General features: G+C 46.5%; 1 protein-coding gene across 3 annotated transcripts in view; it reads right to left on the bottom strand.

Moving 5' to 3' along the window:
• Window positions 1-8,034: 8,034 nt before the first annotated feature.
• LOC137675936 (phospholipid-transporting ATPase ID-like) overlaps window positions 8,035-17,810 on the bottom strand; it is a 76,769-nt gene continuing 66,993 nt past the window's right edge. For 2 of the 3 annotated variants that reach the window (XM_068422272.1, XM_068422271.1), the window contains exons 23-28: window positions 17,570-17,793; window positions 16,674-16,757; window positions 15,516-15,761; window positions 14,515-14,653; window positions 12,580-12,710; window positions 8,035-10,738 (exon numbers count right to left, since the gene is read on the bottom strand). In XM_068422272.1, the coding sequence (XP_068278373.1) occupies window positions 10,517-10,738; window positions 12,580-12,710; window positions 14,515-14,653; window positions 15,516-15,761; window positions 16,674-16,757; window positions 17,570-17,793 (1,046 nt within the window). In that variant the 3' untranslated portion in view covers window positions 8,035-10,516. The remainder of the gene's footprint in view (window positions 10,739-12,579; window positions 12,711-14,514; window positions 14,654-15,515; window positions 15,762-16,673; window positions 16,758-17,569; window positions 17,794-17,810) is intronic. The other variant, XM_068422273.1, reaches the window with a different exon arrangement.

The following is a 17,810-nucleotide window of genomic DNA, read 5'->3' as shown; positions in this document are numbered from 1 at the left end:
GGCACCCCGGGCATTTGTCTCGTTTAAAAACAGCTTGAGGCTGCCAGGAGACTTTTTTATTCTCTTCAGGGTGCAGGGAACTGGGCAGCAAAACAGGGGCTTTAAACTCTTTATCCATCCAATTGAAAAAGCCAGAGACATTAGAGCTCGTGAGTGTACAGATTTGGGTTCAAGGACCAAGGCAGAGGTAAAATTATGACTGGATTCTGAGTCCAGCATTCCCAAAATCTCACTGCGATACCAGGCTCAGGCTTAAGCAGTTTTTAGATTCCCCCTGCAGCAAGCTGAATGGCAGACAAAAATCATATGCCCATTACTGTCTGGTTGCTTTTGCTACAAGCCTCAGCCAGCTTCCACGAAAAAAAACATTGGCTTGGTAAAGTTTCAGCGAGGTGAGTGGCAAATAATAGTGGTTCTGCTATCGCTCCTAAAATGAGCATTCAAGGCACTCCATCATCAGCAAATAGACTTTTCAAGGCTGCGCAGTTCCAGCCTTTCCCAGTTCTCCATGGAGGGAGACTGGAGACATTTTGCTACTTAGACTGTGAAGGAAATTGCAACATAGGACTTGGAAAGGATAGAGGAATTCACAACAGAATTCACAATAGCCTGCTCTTTCCCCTCGCAGTAGGACGAGACATTTGGATGCACAACAAGAACACCCACAGTTATATGAAGAAGAGGCCCTAAGAATACGGATTTTGTTCCATCAGGACATAAACCAGATCCTAATCAGAAGCCAAACAGGAGCAAAGATAGGACCAGACAGCTAACGCCAGGCATCTCGCCTGGCAGGCTGGGCAGTAGTCATTGAGCTGGCATACTCTCTGCAGCAACCACAGTGTCTGGCACACCGAGCTGGTGGGCTATGCCCACACCAGCCCCTTTCTCCTGCAAGTGCTTTCAGATTTTCTAATAAAATATATAAGAAAATCTGTGGTGACCTGTGCATAACTCTCACAGGTGAGCCATTAGACCAGATGTGCTCAAAACCAATTCAGTTCATTTTCACCCCACTGTTTCAGTGCGTTCTGGTAACAAGAACCACCATATTGAGTCACACGAACAACTCTTCTTGTCTAGTGCCCTGTCCTTGACATTTTGGCACTGACATATACATATCACAGATCACGGAGTGATCTCTCCTAAGTCCTTCCAGCCTGAAACAATCAGCAGTCAAGAAACTTCTAGAGCTGGAGGTTGCACACTGACCGCCATGTTTAACAGCCACTGAAACACGTCTCTGCTATTGAGGTGTCTGGTTCCTTTTGGAATCTGTGTATATTTTCAGCCTTCATGCCATCTCATAGCAACATGTTCTGTAAATCAACTGTGTTGAAAAAGGACTTCCTTAACCTCCTGCCCAATAAATAATTTTGCTGGATGTGCTGCTTCTGTGCTGTGAGAAATAGCAAAGTTGAGTAAGGTCATTCCTTCTCCCCACTGTACGCTATTTTATAGGTCTTTACTCTTTCCCACTATCACCTACATTTCTTTGTTTAATCTCTCTTCCTGCAGAAGCTATTCCAGTCCCTTAATCATCCTCATTTCCCTTTTCTGTATCATGTCTAGGTCTATGCCACTCTTTTAGAGAGTCAGTGACCAGGCTGTATGTGGTACTCAAGATGCAAGCTGTCCTGGTTTGGCCTAAACCAGGCCAATTTTCCTTTCAGTGATTTTTACTTTCAGCTCTCTTCTAAGTAACTGCACTTTCTGAAACTAACTGCATGTTTTGCAGACAGTGTCTGCTTCTAGGACCTGTAACGCTCAGAGTTTGTAGTTATCGCTGAGGCACCGGTAGGGATGTTATGCAGAAAGGCTCTTGCTGTACTTGTTCTTAGAGAAACCAAGGTCACTGCTAAATTCCTCACTGCTTATGAGTGAAGAGCTGCAGGGGGGTCGCACCTGCAGGGAGGAGTGGACAGGGCAGGTGACCCAAAATGGACCAACGAAGGTATTCCATCCCATACACGTCATCCTCAGTATAAAGCGAGGGGATCACAAGAGTCTCGGCCTGCTCCTGCTGCTTGAGGCTTCTGCTGCTTGAGCCTTCGGCCCTTTCTTCTCCCTTCTCGCCCTTCTGGTATGTCTGGTGTCCAAAGAGGACTCTGTCTGTTTTGCTGCTGCCCTCCAATCTCGATCCGTGCATCCCTGAATCCAGTTCCTGTCCGTTGCTGGGCCAAGCCTGGGCCTTCCTGGAGCCTGCCCTGCAGTGCCGGTGGTGACGTGGCTGACATCGGGGGAGCTCGATCTTGGTTTTGTATATATTTGTATATATTTGATTATTCCAATATTATTACTATACTCTTTTTCATTATTATAGTTTATTAAAACTGTTTTAACTTTCCAACCCATAAGTCTCCCTCCCTTTTCCCTTTCCCTTTCCCTTCTGGAGGGCGGGGAGGGTTAATAGAGAGTGTCTGCCACAGGTTTAATAGCTGGCCCAGCTTTAAACCATGACACAGGCACAAAATTACTGTATACCTAAGTCTACAAGAATATATACCAGCATTTTTGATTTATTCTTTATTTCCAATATGAGGTCTGCCTTTTTGGTTACAGCTGAACATTGAGCCGATGTGCTCAGATAATGATCCACAGTGACTCCAAAGGGCTTCTTGTGGGCAGTGAGAAACTGTTCCCAAATCTCCATTACATGCATAACTTTGTGGCACTTACCAGCATGGAATCCCATTTGCTGTTTTATCATGATAACCATTTGGCAAGATACTCCTGTAGTTCTTCAGGCAGTTTTCAAACCAACTACCCTGACTAACTTAGAATCATCAGAAAATTACAGTCTTCACTCTGTCTTCCAAACCGTAGCTGGATGTGCTGCACAGCATGTGTTCCATGGGATGCAGGCACTGCAGGTACCAGAGCTTTGATGCATTGCAAAGCCTGGCGTTTTACAAGTAGTGGTCTAAGCACAGTGCCCAGGGATGCTCGGTCTCAGTGGGATATCTCACAGTGGCCTGATGCAAGGAGCTGTGGAGCTCTAATACTCATGCTCTGCACCTGAACTCATGCTGGCACAGGGCCATGCACAAGTAGACACTTGTGCCAGGAGGCCAGACTGTCCTCAAAACTTCTAATACAGCTGGGGTTATTCTATTGACAATGGATTATGCTGCACAGGCACTTCCCATCCTTCCTGCTTTCCCTTCAACACCCAATTACAGTCCCAAAAGAAACCTCCCAATCCCCCATCCCATCACAGACACCTGCCAGATAACACCAGAGGCTTTGCCAGGCACAGTCTCAATGGCAGCACAACCATTACAGCAGTAGGATGTCAGCCCACTACTGTCTGAACCAGTGTCTTGCCCTGGCACTTGTGGGGGATCCTGGTGCACTTTGAACCAGCCACTGTGAAACCAGACAACAAGAAGTTTGTCTTATGAAGGACATGAATGGGTTGCCCAAGAGACACTAGCACCATAGTGCATAGTTTTCTGCAAAACAATTGAACTAACAGAGAGGTTGAAGGCATGGCATCCTAAAGCAGTGTCCTCCAACAGCAGTCTTTACTGGTTGTGCCAGACAGGTACTGCTGTCAGCAGAACATTTGTAACAGCAGCCCAAGAGCCGCCCATGGAGAGACTGTTCAGACAGGAGTGGTCCTGAGGAGGACACTGTGACTGGTACCCCCATCTCCCGACCCCTGGCAATGCAGTTAGCACAACTAACGCCATTTTGTGAGGCGAACAGCCATTCTCTGTGATGGAGCAGGTCACGTATTCATTCCCTTCCCCTCATCATCAGGCCCTGAAGGTCCCGTGCACCAAGTAGACAAACCAAACAGATTTCTTCTTCCCCTCCCTACCAGCCTCAAGTTTTGTGAGTGCCAGGAGCCTGTTAAGAAAATAAAGCTTTAATTGTAACTACGATTTAGTGCCATCATCATTCTGCCAAGGATCCCTAAAACAGCCTGTCTGTCCCCTCAGTGTTGGGTGACAGACACACACTCCCACCCACAGCTCCACTGAGGACTGAGTCAGAAGTGCAGAGTCTAAGACAAGGCTTAAGGGCTATGAAGATGCTCAACAAATACCCACCCCAGGCACAACAGATGTGAACTGTGGAAATCAGTATTTCCAGTCCAGGCAAGTACACAGAAGAATGGGAAGAGGAGCAGGAGAAATTCTGGGCTTCAGAGGAGCAGAAGATATGCCAAGCAAAACCCCAACCAAGCTTCATGTTCCAGAAGCAGAGGAACAGAGACCTACAGCCAACACAGCTCAGAAAACACCCTGCTATGTGTCCAGGGCTTTGGTGAAGAAATGGGAATTAAGCATTCAGCAGAAGGCAGGTTGCATAAAGCCAAGTAGATTTGGGGTAACCAGCCTCTCTGAACATCTGGGAGGGATACGGCAAGCAGAAAAACTCCTTCCAGCCAAGTTTACACTGAAGCACTCCAAGTTGAGCTGGCAAGCCAGCAGGATCTGATGCCTGGCCCAGCTTCAGCAGAGCTTAGCACAGGAAAGAACATCAGGCAGCTACAACTACACACAGTATCTTCATTTCATTTATTCCCATAGCTCAAAGGTACCCTTGCCACACAGCAGTTTAACAGCGTGAGGAAGGGTGAAGGAGGCATTTCAACTATCCTTCATCTGTTTCAGGCAAAATACTGTCTGCAATCCCAGCACAAAAATTGAAAGGAGGTTTCAGTGAACTATAACCCCTATGCAATATCCTGGTCTGGGATATTACATTCTCCAGCTCACATAAAAAGAGAACAGATGTATTCCTGCACATTGCCCATCTCACACTGCCCAGTCAGAAGTTCCACCAACCCATCCAATAGGCAACACAACCAAGCCACCGAGTAAAGAAAACTCAGGATACCAGGCATCCTGTACAGGAAAAAGTGTCAGACAGTGTCTGCTGCCACAGCAAAAACTGAACCAGGAGCAGAACTGCAGGCAGAATGTCAGGCAACCATAAACCAGGCTTGCACCTTTTGAATATTATATGTTCCCTTATCCACAGCCTGAAGGTTTTTGAGGGATGGTTGCCAGGAGGCAAGGAAGCCTCTGAAGCAGCTGCTCTAGGTGTTGCTATCTAAGCCCAAAGGATGCAAACCCACTGCTGCCAGCAAAAGGTCACCAGACGGGGACCTGTCCCAGCAGCTTCTATGAAGTGTATGAACTAGTAGACTTCCAGACTACAATTTTTTCAGCACGAGAGTACAAATTAGTTTTCTAAATACAGACCTGTACTCTATATGGAATGAATGACCTGGATGCCTGCAGGGCTGATGGAGGGTGGCACTCTACTCCAGATGACACCAGAGACTTCAGTTTAAAATTCAGGGCAGCAACTGACTCCCTGAGTCACCTTGGTCTGCATAGTTCAGGCCCCAGCTCCCTGCTGAACAAGAAGATACTGATCCTCCCTGACTCTCAGGGGAAGGGAATGCAATAAAACTTAAAAGATCCCACGATCTCTGCCATAAATCCCAAAGTTAAGGGAGGCAAACAGGGTTGTTCATTATGTACAAAAGCCAGGCTCCTCGTATTAAGTGCCTGATACGGATGTGGAAGCAGGATGCAGTCAGTAACAAAAACATCCATCTTCCCTTGAGACACAGCACTCAGATCAGACGGTGCTTTGTTTGTAGGGTGATGCATAGGGCTGGAGATAGCACCTATAGCTCTGCCCCAGCTTTGCGTTCAGGTCTGTGAATAACTGCTCTCGCAGCGCAATCAAACGATTCAGCAGCACAGCCCTCGGCGGGGCACAGACAGCTCCCTCCAAAGCCAGGCATGATGCTTCCAGAGAACCTACAAAAAGCCAGTGGTTGGATCGTATGTTTTCCTTATTCAGAGGAAGCCTGGCCCAGCTCCGATTTCCCGCAACATCTCTTGGTGCCGGGGGGGTGGGGGAGTTGGAAAAGGCCAGATCCGTTTATTTATAGCTGAAAAGTCTGGCAGAGGGCTCAGCGATGTGCGGAAAGGCAGGGAGCTGACAGCTCGGTACAGCCAGCTCCACCAGGCAGGAGAGGCAGGCTGGGGGGAGCGACAGGGGGTATGGAAACCACTGCCCTTCAGGCTGGGAGCGACAGGAGAGAAGTTGCTCTTCCACAGCGCCAGGCAGAGAAAAACACTCTCTGCTGCTGAGTGAATTATAAAAAGTAGGGCAGCAGAAGACCAGCTTTGGAAAAACTGAAGAGCAGCTGAGCCGCGGCTACGGCCAGAAGCACTCGCAGGTCAAGCCGAGGCTGCAGGGCTCTGCGCTGTTCTTCTGAGCCTTGCATCACATCCACCCTTGCAGCAACCCAGTGCCCTGTCACTGGAACAGGTCTAGAGGTGGCTTCCAGACGGGTAGCTGAGGCTGGGAACTCGCCTTTGCTGGGAGGAATGACAGCTCCCTCACTCCAGCATATTTACATCAGCCAATATGTAAGTAAATGTAGTAAAAAGCCCTTGCCAGCCCTCATGGAAAAAGCTTGAGTGTGAGGACAAGGCACCAGTTTAAAACATCAACATGAACAGCCTTGTGCTATGATGACTTCAGCTCCTCCCCACGTTATCAGGCATGAGACAGTGAGAGACGAGGTATTTATCCAGCTAACACATTTTAACTAACAATTGTGCATATTCACAGTAAAGTTAGGAAAAATAACACTAAAACTGCATTTAAAAATAAAACAGAGATGATGAGGCCATAAGAAAAGCTAATGCAGTCTAGACAAGGCAGTGAAATACCAGTGCTGTTGTACAGGCACTGATGACAGGAGCATCATACAAAAAAAATTCTGGTCACCCGCATTTAAAAATTATAAACTCAAATTAACAGGTGCAGAAAGGGCCTGAGGGAAACAGAAAACCTATCAAACAAGAAGAAACTTAAGAGCCTGGCTTGTTTAGCCTAGCCAAATGTAGGCAGAGAGCAGATAGGATTGCTCTCTAAATATATCACAGGAGACAAACAAAACCGCTGAAGCGAAAGGGTAATGCTGGCATGACAACAAGAGAATAAATGCACTGTGAACACATTTAGGTTGAAAATTAGAGGGGGAGAAAAAAAGTCAACCATCAGAACAGGAAGTTTTCCAGCTGGAACGGCTGGTTTTAGGATGAAGTTTTATCAGTGGTCTGATGGGGTTATAGGACACAGCACCTCTGCCCACAGGCATCCAAGAGTTCCCATATGCTCCAGTTTTTGTTCCTAGGTGGTAATTAGCACAGGTCATTATTCAGATGGCTTCTTTCTTACAACAGACCTTGCTGAGGTTCACTCCAGTTGGAGAACCTAGGGCAAGCATGCAGTGCTCCTTTGCCCTCCCGTTCTGTAAGAGCTGCTCACGAGTAATGACTTCCAGGCTACAGGTCTGTGGAAGAGGGTTGTGTGGGTGCACACCGATAAAGTGGGAGCCACTGGGCAGCCTAGCAGGAATGCAGGTGTTTCAGTTAGCCATGTAAAACACCCTCAACGTGCCCCTGCGCAAAATCACCTCATGCTCTGTGCTATCAGTGGCAGACATTTCTACATGTCACCCTGTTGGGATTCAGGGGAGAGAGAAGATGCTCTAAGCCCTCCTCTGCTACACTGTAAGAAAAGTAACCATATAATCACTGATCATCATCAAAACATTATCATTCCTGATCCTTAAAACTGCTGCCTGGTGAGTTGGCAACTATTTAGGTGCTACAGCAGAACACAGTGTTCAAACCATGAACCTCTATGTTATAGAATAATGAGAAAAAGGGGGAGCACCATGCACACAAGAAATTCCAACACCCCTAGGCAGCTGTTCCCACCCCTGTGTCCCTCCCGGGAGTCAGCATCCTCCATCTAAGGATGTCTGACCTTTCGTCTGAGCTTCCTCTTGAAACATCCCTGATAGGATCAAAAGTTTGGGAATTTGTTTCCCAGATCAGGATATAGCATGAAAAAAAGCGCTGTCATCTGAGATCCATCCTCCTGCAGACCTTCCTCCTACTTTAGGAGGTTCAGGAACAACATATACATCTGGTTAGAAACTCCTTTAATCAATTAGCAGACTGGCAAGGAATCAGTCGTCTCAATATTTTTATTTTTAAAAAAATTATTTTACAAAATCAGGAGTGATGTAGGACAGACATCACTGCCAGCTGATATGTTTCAAATGCTGTCAAACTACTAAAATATTTGCATGTGGCGGAAGTTTCACCAACAGCTCTATTATCCCCAGCACGTCCTATGCAGCATTTGGAAGTTCCCTTCAGCCAGAAGGTGAGTGCTTTGCACGTAAACCATATGAGAAGAGTGACACGGTCTCAGAGTTGCCTTGCTCTGTCAGCAAAAGGTCTGCCTCTGCTGCTCAGCATTGTATGCTGTGGCATTACATGCTAGGAACAGCTTTGATGGACTCTCGGTCCACAGACCTGTCTGGGTGTTGTGGGGATGTCTGCTTACCTGCATCAATTCTCCTTTTCCCTCTAGCCCCAGGAAGGCTGACTGTGAAAGACATAATCCTCATCAGAAAGCCATAATTGTCTCTGCAAAGTGAATGGTAAATCAGAGGGTGACAAGCACTATCACAGTGGTTTCCTTAGTCAGGGTGTAGGCTCTCACTTTACTGAGGTATCTCCTTGCAAGGGAGATCACCAGATTAGAATTTGCTCCTTCCCTAGCAAGCAGCTCCTGGATGCTGAAGTCTGGACCCAGTCCCAGCTCTAGTTTTGCACTGGCTATGCTGAAATTTAATAGCACTGTTTGCAACAAGCCTCCCAAAGCAGCAGGTGCAACAGACTGTGTTTTTTTCTGTGCTCAGATAAACACAGGGAGATGAAACTTTCTATTAGAACTGTCTTGCACAGTAACTGCTGAAATTGGGACCACAGGCAGCAAGGTGTTATATGCAGATGGGATGAAATGGGGACATGGCTGGCCTGTTGCCATCATACATTGCCTGCACTGATAGCTCAGAGACTCAAGGCACAGAGTTCCCACTAAATACCAGATGGTTACTGTGCAAAAAAATCCAACTCAAAACAAGGAAGGAGTCTAAATTTGTATAAAGGAGCGGGAAAAAATACAACAGCCAATGCTGCTTAGTTCTCTGCACAAAAAAGCTCCATTTAGACAGCTCAGCAGTGCTGGCAGGACAGACTGTCATGCTGCCACACTGGCCTTCCACCCAGTAACCCTGCTGATTATGGAGCTGGTGTAACAAAACAGAGAGCAAATCCCAGTCCCTCAGGATCACACAGTCTTTGGCTGTGCCTGTGTACCTTAGGTCCCTCTGCTGGCAGCCAGACTGATAGGATTTTCAGCTCTCTGCAACTCATGATTGACAGACGAACTGTTCCCAAATAAAATACTTGCCAGCACAGAGGAACTCTGCAGAGGCCCCTGAGCCCTCACTAAGTTCCTCTGAAACTTGACCACACTGCTCAGCAGGGAGGGTGAGGGAGCCACCAGGTCATGCTTCATCCCTTACACTGAGCAAAAGCGCCGGTGGAGGAAAGGGCAGGACACCCTGAGCTAGCCATGAAATAGCATCTCTGCCTCTGATATGGCTTGTGTGATCTCCATCAAGTCAGGTGTCCATGTGCCTCAGCCTGTTACTGGGCTGAGTGGGAGAGACACCTGGTGCTGGCAGCTCAGATGAGCCCTAAGCATGACACGGGGTTCTCAGGGACAGATTTTATGGCTTGATCCATATGGGAGCCTGAGCTGCTTCTGCCCTTTAAGTCTAAATGGAATGGCTGGTGCCCAGCTACAAAAACTGAGAGGGCTCTGAGGACAATGATCTCTTACAAGAGCAGATTTGCAATGCAGATAAAACAGGGCAGGCTGATGAATGTCAAGTCCTTGTCCTTTGACCAACTAGGGTTTCTCTGAGCTTGCAACACTTCCCGACCGCAGATGTGAGAAGAGGGGGGTATTTGGGCACTGGCCATCTCTTGAGAAACTGGATTAACTGTTAGTTTGGAAGGAGGTTATTTCCAACTCATGCCTTCCAAAGTGCCTGCATACAGTAAAAAGGCTACAAAATTACAGATATTACAAAGATTGGGGATTTGGGGTTTGTGTGGCTGGACCTAAGGCACACCTGGGGTCAATACTGTCACCCCAGTAATATGGCCCAGAGTGGATTCATGACAGAAAAAAAGGCACGTGAATGAGAAAGGCATTGCCAATTCAGCTTTTTCCTCAGCTTGGACTTCTCTTTGCTCTGAGGTATGTAGTTAAAGGGAGGGGGGAAAAAATAGCGTTATGAACAATCTCAGGGAGTGGAGATGCCTCCTGCAGCATGTTCTCTCTTGTTCCAGAGAGGCCCTCTGGGATACCATACAACAGCTCTAATTCACCCTGCCTGCCTTCCCTGGCAGCAGCACACGTCTTTGGAAGAGAAGCTGAAGTCAGAGGGTGCATGTAGGTGAAAGGCCCAAGTCTTTGATTTGCTAGCCCAGAGGGCTAGGTGGCCACGGGCTCAGTGCTTTGCAGGGAGCACAGCCTCCTCTCCCAACAGCCCTTTACTTTGGTTTGCTTTGTAGGTATTTTTTGTCTTTTTTTTTTTTTATAGTCCTTTGTGTTTATATTTGTCACTATTTGGTGAAAACGTTCCCGTTGTGGCAAAAGGTGATTTTGGCCGCATGTTTCTCCCAGACATAATGAGTGCTCCAAAGCCATGCTGATGGGAGAAGGCATAGCCAGAGCGGCGGGTGCTGGTCCGACGCAGGCGTCTCTTGGGTGAGGGTGGAGGTGGCCTCTTTTTGGCTTCTTTGATCTTGAGCAGGACCTGAAATCCGAAAATAAAATGGAAAAGTAGGGAAGTGCATCATTATTCACAAGCACAGTAAAAGAGGTGCAAAGAAAGGGAAACAGAAGCAGGGGTCCACAGCCAAAAACAATTGACAAAACCGGGGGATGGCAGGAAGCATTGCAGAGCAGGAGCTGAACTGGCAGCACAGGATGGCAGCCTGGCAAAAGGAAAAGCAAGTCTTATTCTAAAAGGCATTAACAGAAGTGTCATCTGTAAGACTTGGGAGGGAATGATTTTAGTGTTTTGTTCCTCACAGCTCTGTGATGCCTCAGTTAGGGTATTACTGCAGCTCTTCAGGCACTTCAGTCAAATAACCCAAAATGTGATAGCCATCTTAACAATAGTCAAAAGTCCAGAAAACAAATAAGGAAATCTTTTTAAACTGGCTTACTTAATCTAGAAAACAGACTACTGAAGAGGATCTCCAATATGTAAAAGCCTTTTAAGATGAGAATGGTGATCAATAGATTCTCATATTCCTTAACAGAAGGGAAGGAACTAATGCACTTTATTTGCAGGTACTGGGCTCTCTGCTCCTACATGGCCACCGAGATCTGCAGACAAGCATCTTTTCAGAAATGGGCTGTCAAAGGCAGGAGGCCAGTACTGAGTGCCAGCAGCTCGGCAGATCCCCAGCCACCAGACCCCTGTCCTTCCTGCTTGGAACGGTGGCAGGTGTAGGTACTTGGCCTCTCTAAGCATCGGGCTTGTATTTAAGTTACTTTTATACTTCCAGCTGGGGATCTCAGTACAGCAGGAAACCCAAACACTCCATTCATGACAACTGAGTTACCACAGGTGGTAGAAAAGTAAAGTAATTTTGCACCAGAGTGAGATGCTCAGCCCAGACGCTGAGGTTGGGATCCTGGGCCACAGCTGTGTTGGACTTCTACTCAACTGAAGGGTAAACTCAGCCCATTTTTACACATCTGAACTGCCTCTAACTGTGTCCTGAGGACCTCCTGACCTAGCAGTCTTTTCTAGCACCCACCTACTCCCTCTGCAAGGGCTGAGAATTCCCCTTCACTCATTCTCTAACAGTCCTGGAGTGCCTGGGGAGCTTCACAGACATCCCAAGGATGCTCAGCGCAGCCACTGAGGAGCATGCCCGTGGGGCTGTGCTCGGACACTCGTGTCTCGCAGCTCCGTGCAGGAAGAGGAAGGCAGCGCCAGGTGGCAGCAGCATTTAGCAGATGCTCTTGTTTGACAGCCAGCCCCGGGAGCTGCGTTTATGCTGATCTTCCGGAGGGGTCCACTGGCTGTAGTGAGCTGTGTGCTCTCTGTCCACCCCATCTCTCCCGGCCTCTCCTTGCCCTAACGGCCTCATCTCCATATTCCCGGGATGAGAGGGCAGCTGGTTTCGGAGGGGGCGTATAACCATTGGGTACAAATGAAGTAAATTCTGAAATCAAAAAATCCCCAGCAAACACTTACACCTGGGTGGAGGATGACGGGCTGTGGTCTGCCAAGCTAAAAACGGTATGGCAGCAGGGCGGGAGGACTAAAACATGCCACTCCTTTGCCACAGAACCACAGCACTTAAACCCTGCACCTAAAAATAGTGTGGCTTCCTCACTCCAGTGCAACCTAGTCCACTTCTAAATAGCCTCAGCCTTGGTCCCAGCTGCCGATGGCTTGAACTGTGCCAAAACCCAAATTCAGTCCTCCTTCTCAAGGAACTAGGGGACAGACAGATGGCAGCACTTGCACCTACAGGGACATACGCCCTGAGCAATGCCAGGCCCATGCAATATGGCTGCATGGTAAGTTTAGGTGGTAGTAAGCAGGATTTCTGGTTTAATAAGGTATCTCCTTACTTTATCGCTGGGGGTTGGCTTTAACTGAGCCTTCAGGAATCGAAAGCCAACTACAGGCAGCACACAGAGGGTGATGCTGAGGAAGATTGCTAGCCACACATTTGGTTGGCTGAGGGTGTTTCGAGCCGTACCTGAAAAACAAAAACATGCTTAAAACTGTAACAGCTCCACTCTCACCATCATTCACTTGAACATTTCACCCTGTGAGATTCCAAAGCACTTGACGAATGTCACTGTCTGAGATGAGCACAGAAAAATGCAATGTCTAGACTCAACTGCAGCAACGACTCAGGGAGACAAGGATGTCAGAGTGAACGACATCTCTTTACAAAGAGTTAAATCACTGCAAAGGACTGATATAAATGCTCAAGACACCTTCAGCAGCAGTCCAGCTCTCTCACCTTTTGCCAGGACTCTAGTGCAAAAGGAGGAACACTATTTTCTTACTTTCCAGCACCATTTCCTGAACCATGTGGAGTACTGACTCTGACTGCCCAGTAGACAATAGGATCACAGTCCTTTATGAGAGGAACATGCATTGCTTGGGTGTCTGCACAGACAGCATGGCCTAATGGGTATTGGCAGAGCAACTGCTATGTGCCGGCATGACACTGCCCTATTTTCTGAAACCAAAGTGCTCACTTCTAGGTCCTCCAAAGCTGAAGGAATGTAAGATAGAACAAACAGTCTGCAAAACCCTCATTACAGGGTTTAATGATGCTGTTGTTGGCAGTAAAGCTGCTGAATGTTTTCAGTTGACCAAATTCTGCTGTAATACAACTCCACTGAAATTAAAGTAAACAAGCTGTCTGAGTCCAGAGGAGAAGCACTTTCCTTAAAAATGGTTTCAGACTGAGACCTTGTTAAGTGGCGCTCAGCATTATGTCTAGTTTGACCTATGTAGTATCAACAGAGCAGCAGATAGAGATATCCCTGGCAAGTGAGTTACCACCTGTCTTTGGAAATCGAACAGACACTGTCTTCTCTCACTCAGCACTTTCAATACTAAAAGCCATCTTACAGTGGATGTGACCATCTGCTTGGAAAATACATTGCAACAACTGATCTGCATCTCAGATTTTTCTAAAATGACCGAGCACCTTGGTGTTGCAGTGAAGATGGGCAGAACAAGTCTGGCTTAACAATTCATCCAGAACTAAAGGCATTGATTAATACAACAACCTGACACTTGAAACAAAAGCACTGGGATTTCAAAAGTAAAGTCTTATGACAATGCTGTATCAATATTAGCTATGGATGCATGGAGCTATTAAAAGCATCTGAATTACTTTGCTAAGCTTTTGTCTTCCTCCTGGTCAAAGTCTCAGGAGACAGACTCATTTTTATGTTATCCTTCACCTTCTGCATGCATTCAGAAATCTGTTATGTAGAGTATCTCCAAAGACCTGGTCATCACTGGATTTTTTTCTTTGTTGGAAATTTGCCATTTAACCTGGCTGAAGGCTCACCATAATCACATGGTATTTTCCTTGTGTCTAACTGGGTGTTGTAGTTCTATGCTTTCCTGTACCTACATGTTAACTTATTTACAAAAGAACACTCATCCTTCTGCAAACAAAATGCTGCTAGATATGTGTAAGAATTGTACACCTGGAAACAGAATGTAAAAGAGCAGCAGGAAGCATTCGAGCCAGTTCAGTAGGTTTATTTAAAGGATCATTCATGTGGCTGCATGTGAATGTGCATTCTTATGCAACAAAGTGAATGTATCCCACACTCACCTGGATGGATGGGATTCAAAATAAGTATTCCTAGCAGCCCTCAGATATACCCTGGCATTTCTGGTAGAAAAGGCAATCAATATATTTTGTTACTGTCTCTAGAGAAGTAATAATGTGTACTAGAAATACTCAACACATTTAAGCCCTGCATATGCTCATTTTGCATGGAATCCAGGTTTGTCCCAGAGCTTACCAATGAATGGAAAGGAAGCTGTGAAGATCAGGTACATGCCATCACTATACATGGTGAAGGTGATAGCAAAGTAAACAGAAAGGCTGCCCCAGATGAAGAACTGGTTCACAACTGTCCAGTAAGATGTGTCCAAGCCAATCTGAAAGAATGGAGCAATACAGCTATTGTCAGTGCATTAATTATTTAGCAGATCTGTGCTGAACACAGCTAGAGATCTTGTCCTCTTGTTTGTACCCCTGCTCCCAAGGCTGTTATTCATTCAAGTCTCAAGAAATACCAAGCCACAGATCACAGGATGCTGGGAGACCACTCAAGGCAAGTGTTACTACATTTGCCCTGTTGCACTCTTCTCAAGCATTCACCAGTGGCCAGTACTGGAGAAAGGACGCTAAGTTCAAATGAGCCATGCTTATGTCCCCACCCCCAAGCTGTCATCTAGCATTGACAGTTAGGAGAAGGAGACTATAAGACCTCAGACAGCACAAACCATCATCTAGGGAGGTAAGATTGATTGGCTTTTCTTTTAAGAAATTTCTCTCATCCTGCTAGTACCATCTGAATTTTGTACCACCCAGGTCTTACCTATTTCTTCTTTCTTCTTTCTACCATCTGCATCATGCATGGGGCCAGGCTACAGAGACAGCCTCATGATGGAGACCCTATAAATAACTGCCTGATAGCAGACAGACTGTCCCGTGCTTCAAACCCATCCCATAAAACTGGAATGAGTCCTTCTCTACTCCCAGACTCAACTGTTTTGTCTGCTATGACTGCAAACTTCCCAAGGCAAAGACTCTGCTTTCCTGTCACCCTTACCTTTCATAACACACAAATCTGTTGTTCTTTTGAACTGAGGAGAGTAATCTGGTGTCAAGAGGCTTTTTTTTGCAAGAATACAAAATGTCACAGCAAATACAATGCTATCAAGATCCCAGGTGGCCCTCCAGATGCTGCCTTCATAAAATGACTAATTCCTAAAACCACTACCTGGGATGCCTTACCTGTACAGATACCACAATCAGTAAGCAGGTCTGGGCCATCAGTGCAAAGGACTGGTAGTCAGCAATGGCCTTCCCATCACTTCTCATTGTATTGTACATGGCCCCATAGGGGATGAAGAAGAGAATGAGGGAACTGTAGATCCCTTGCAACATGCACTTGACAAACACCACTTTGTTAAAATAGAGGTTTTGCTGGCCAGGCACATATAGCTGAGGAAACAGCATGCTCCAACGATCATCCACATCCTGAAAGTAGACGGGAGATGGTCAGATTCACTGGCACCTACCCAACTGACCACGCAAGACCACTTAGGGTTGCCTTGTCCCTGTAACATGCATTTCCATGAGAAAAAGCTTAGCACACAGTTCACTCAGTTGTGCTGATGAGTGTGCCACATCCCAAGTTCACCTAGACACATTTTCCATGTTGGATTTCACCTTTCTTGTGCTGAGAAACTTGACAAGTGCTGCAAAAAAAATGAAGGTACACTTCGTCTTAAGCAGACTGCATGGTCTGCTCTCCTGAGAATAGCCTGGAAGCTAAGAGATAGAAAATGCCTCCACTGGATCCACACACAGGCAAGACTGTCTGACTTGGATCTCTTAAGTGTCCACTGAACACTGTGAACCATTGCGGAGTAGCAAGTTCCTACTTGTTTAACTTGTAAAAGGCATATAGGAGCAGCTTTATTGCTCATGTCTTGTTGAACAGTAATAGCATATGAGGCAAAAATGTGTATGTGAAATTACTGCAGGAAGGTTAGAAAGGCTGAACCTGGAAAACCTAGCTTAAGAGTTCTTGTTGATTCTTTGTTCTGTGTGGTCATTAAAAAGTCACTTGTCAGACTTCAGGAACACAGCTAGTAAGATGTGACTACCTCAGGGGAACGTTGCAATGGCAGCTTTTACTGTAGTCAACAGCCTAACCCAAAAGTCTCACCACACACTGAAACCCACAGGTCAAATCAGTATAATACACCATCTCCTCCCTGGTGCATCCTTTTTTTGTGTTCTCAGGTCTCACTGGCAGGAAATTATTTTAGGAGCTGCGACAATAGCTAGCGAAAAAGTCATCTGCTTTTGCTTCATGGAACCAGCTCAAAGCACCTGGAGATAAAACCCCTATTAAAAAAATCCAAGTGATGATAGAAACAGTACCTGATCGAACAGGCTCATTCCTAGCACCGGAAGGGAGGTATATACCAAATTGTAAAGTGTAATGAACCACTCATCATAGACAGTCTGAAAAAAAAACCAAACCAGAGCACGAAGTTAGCAAAAGGCTGCCTTTTCCACCTCTTCAGAAGTATACACAATTAAATGCTAGGACATCTTGGTTTGAGATGCTACTGAGACCAGAAGTATAAGGTGACTCAAGCTCAGCAGCCCTAAATGGCTTGTTACCATAAGCTGTGGGAATACACCAGGGAAGGATCATGTTACGCTAGCCCTGTTGGCTCAGCATCTGCTGCTGGCCACAGCCAGAGGAGGACACAGCCCCCCGGCACCATGGGGCGGCCGCCGCCATGCCTGCACCCTCGCACCCTCAGCCCTGGGCTAACACTTACACGCTATCTTCACTTCCCAGGGGCTGGCTGGAGATTGGTTTGTCTTAAACTAAAACCAGATTTTTTGCTGCAGGAGAGTGGCCCCTCTTGCAAGCTGCTGAAGCACACCTGGGGTTAAACTCTTTGCTTCAGATATGCTAAAAGGGCATGCATAGGTCTTGCACAGATCTGTGCCAAACTAATCAGGTCTCTGTGTAACCTGTATCCTTCTTTGATGGCTGTTGTCACTTCGAACACTTTTGGAAATCCCATGAAGGACCTATGTGCTTCATAATGCACCTAAATGTCTTCAGGCATCTGTCCTCTATCAACAGCACAACAAAGAAAGCAATATCTGCTTCATACTCATACAGCTGAAGAAGACAGACCTGTGTGCTGTTCAGTGAGGTGGGGGCAATGGCTTAGTTTATTTCCTTCTAAAATGTTTCCAGATACTTTGCTTGAAAATGCTAGATATGATCATGAGAAAACAGAAGCTGGACCTACCTGTGCTGAGAAACCAGAGAAGAAGCCATACCAGAAATGCACTAACGTGAAGGCAAAATTCTTGTAGAAGAAGTATTTGAGGAATTTGCACATGCGGATGTAGGACCACCGGCCGTGGACCAAGAGCAGGCGCTGCAGGTAACGGAACTGTGCAAAGGAGAAGTCACTGGACAAGACTGCCTGCATCCCCTCCTGGCCACTGATACCAACCCCGATGTGGGCAGCTGCAACAAGAAGGTTA

The sequence above is a fragment of the Nyctibius grandis genome, chromosome Z (genome assembly GCF_013368605.1).
Source record: "Nyctibius grandis isolate bNycGra1 chromosome Z, bNycGra1.pri, whole genome shotgun sequence".
NCBI classification, from domain to species: domain Eukaryota; kingdom Metazoa; phylum Chordata; class Aves; order Nyctibiiformes; family Nyctibiidae; genus Nyctibius; species Nyctibius grandis.
The sequence above is the reverse complement of the archived record's forward strand: the minus strand, read 5'-3'. Positions and strand labels throughout refer to the sequence as shown.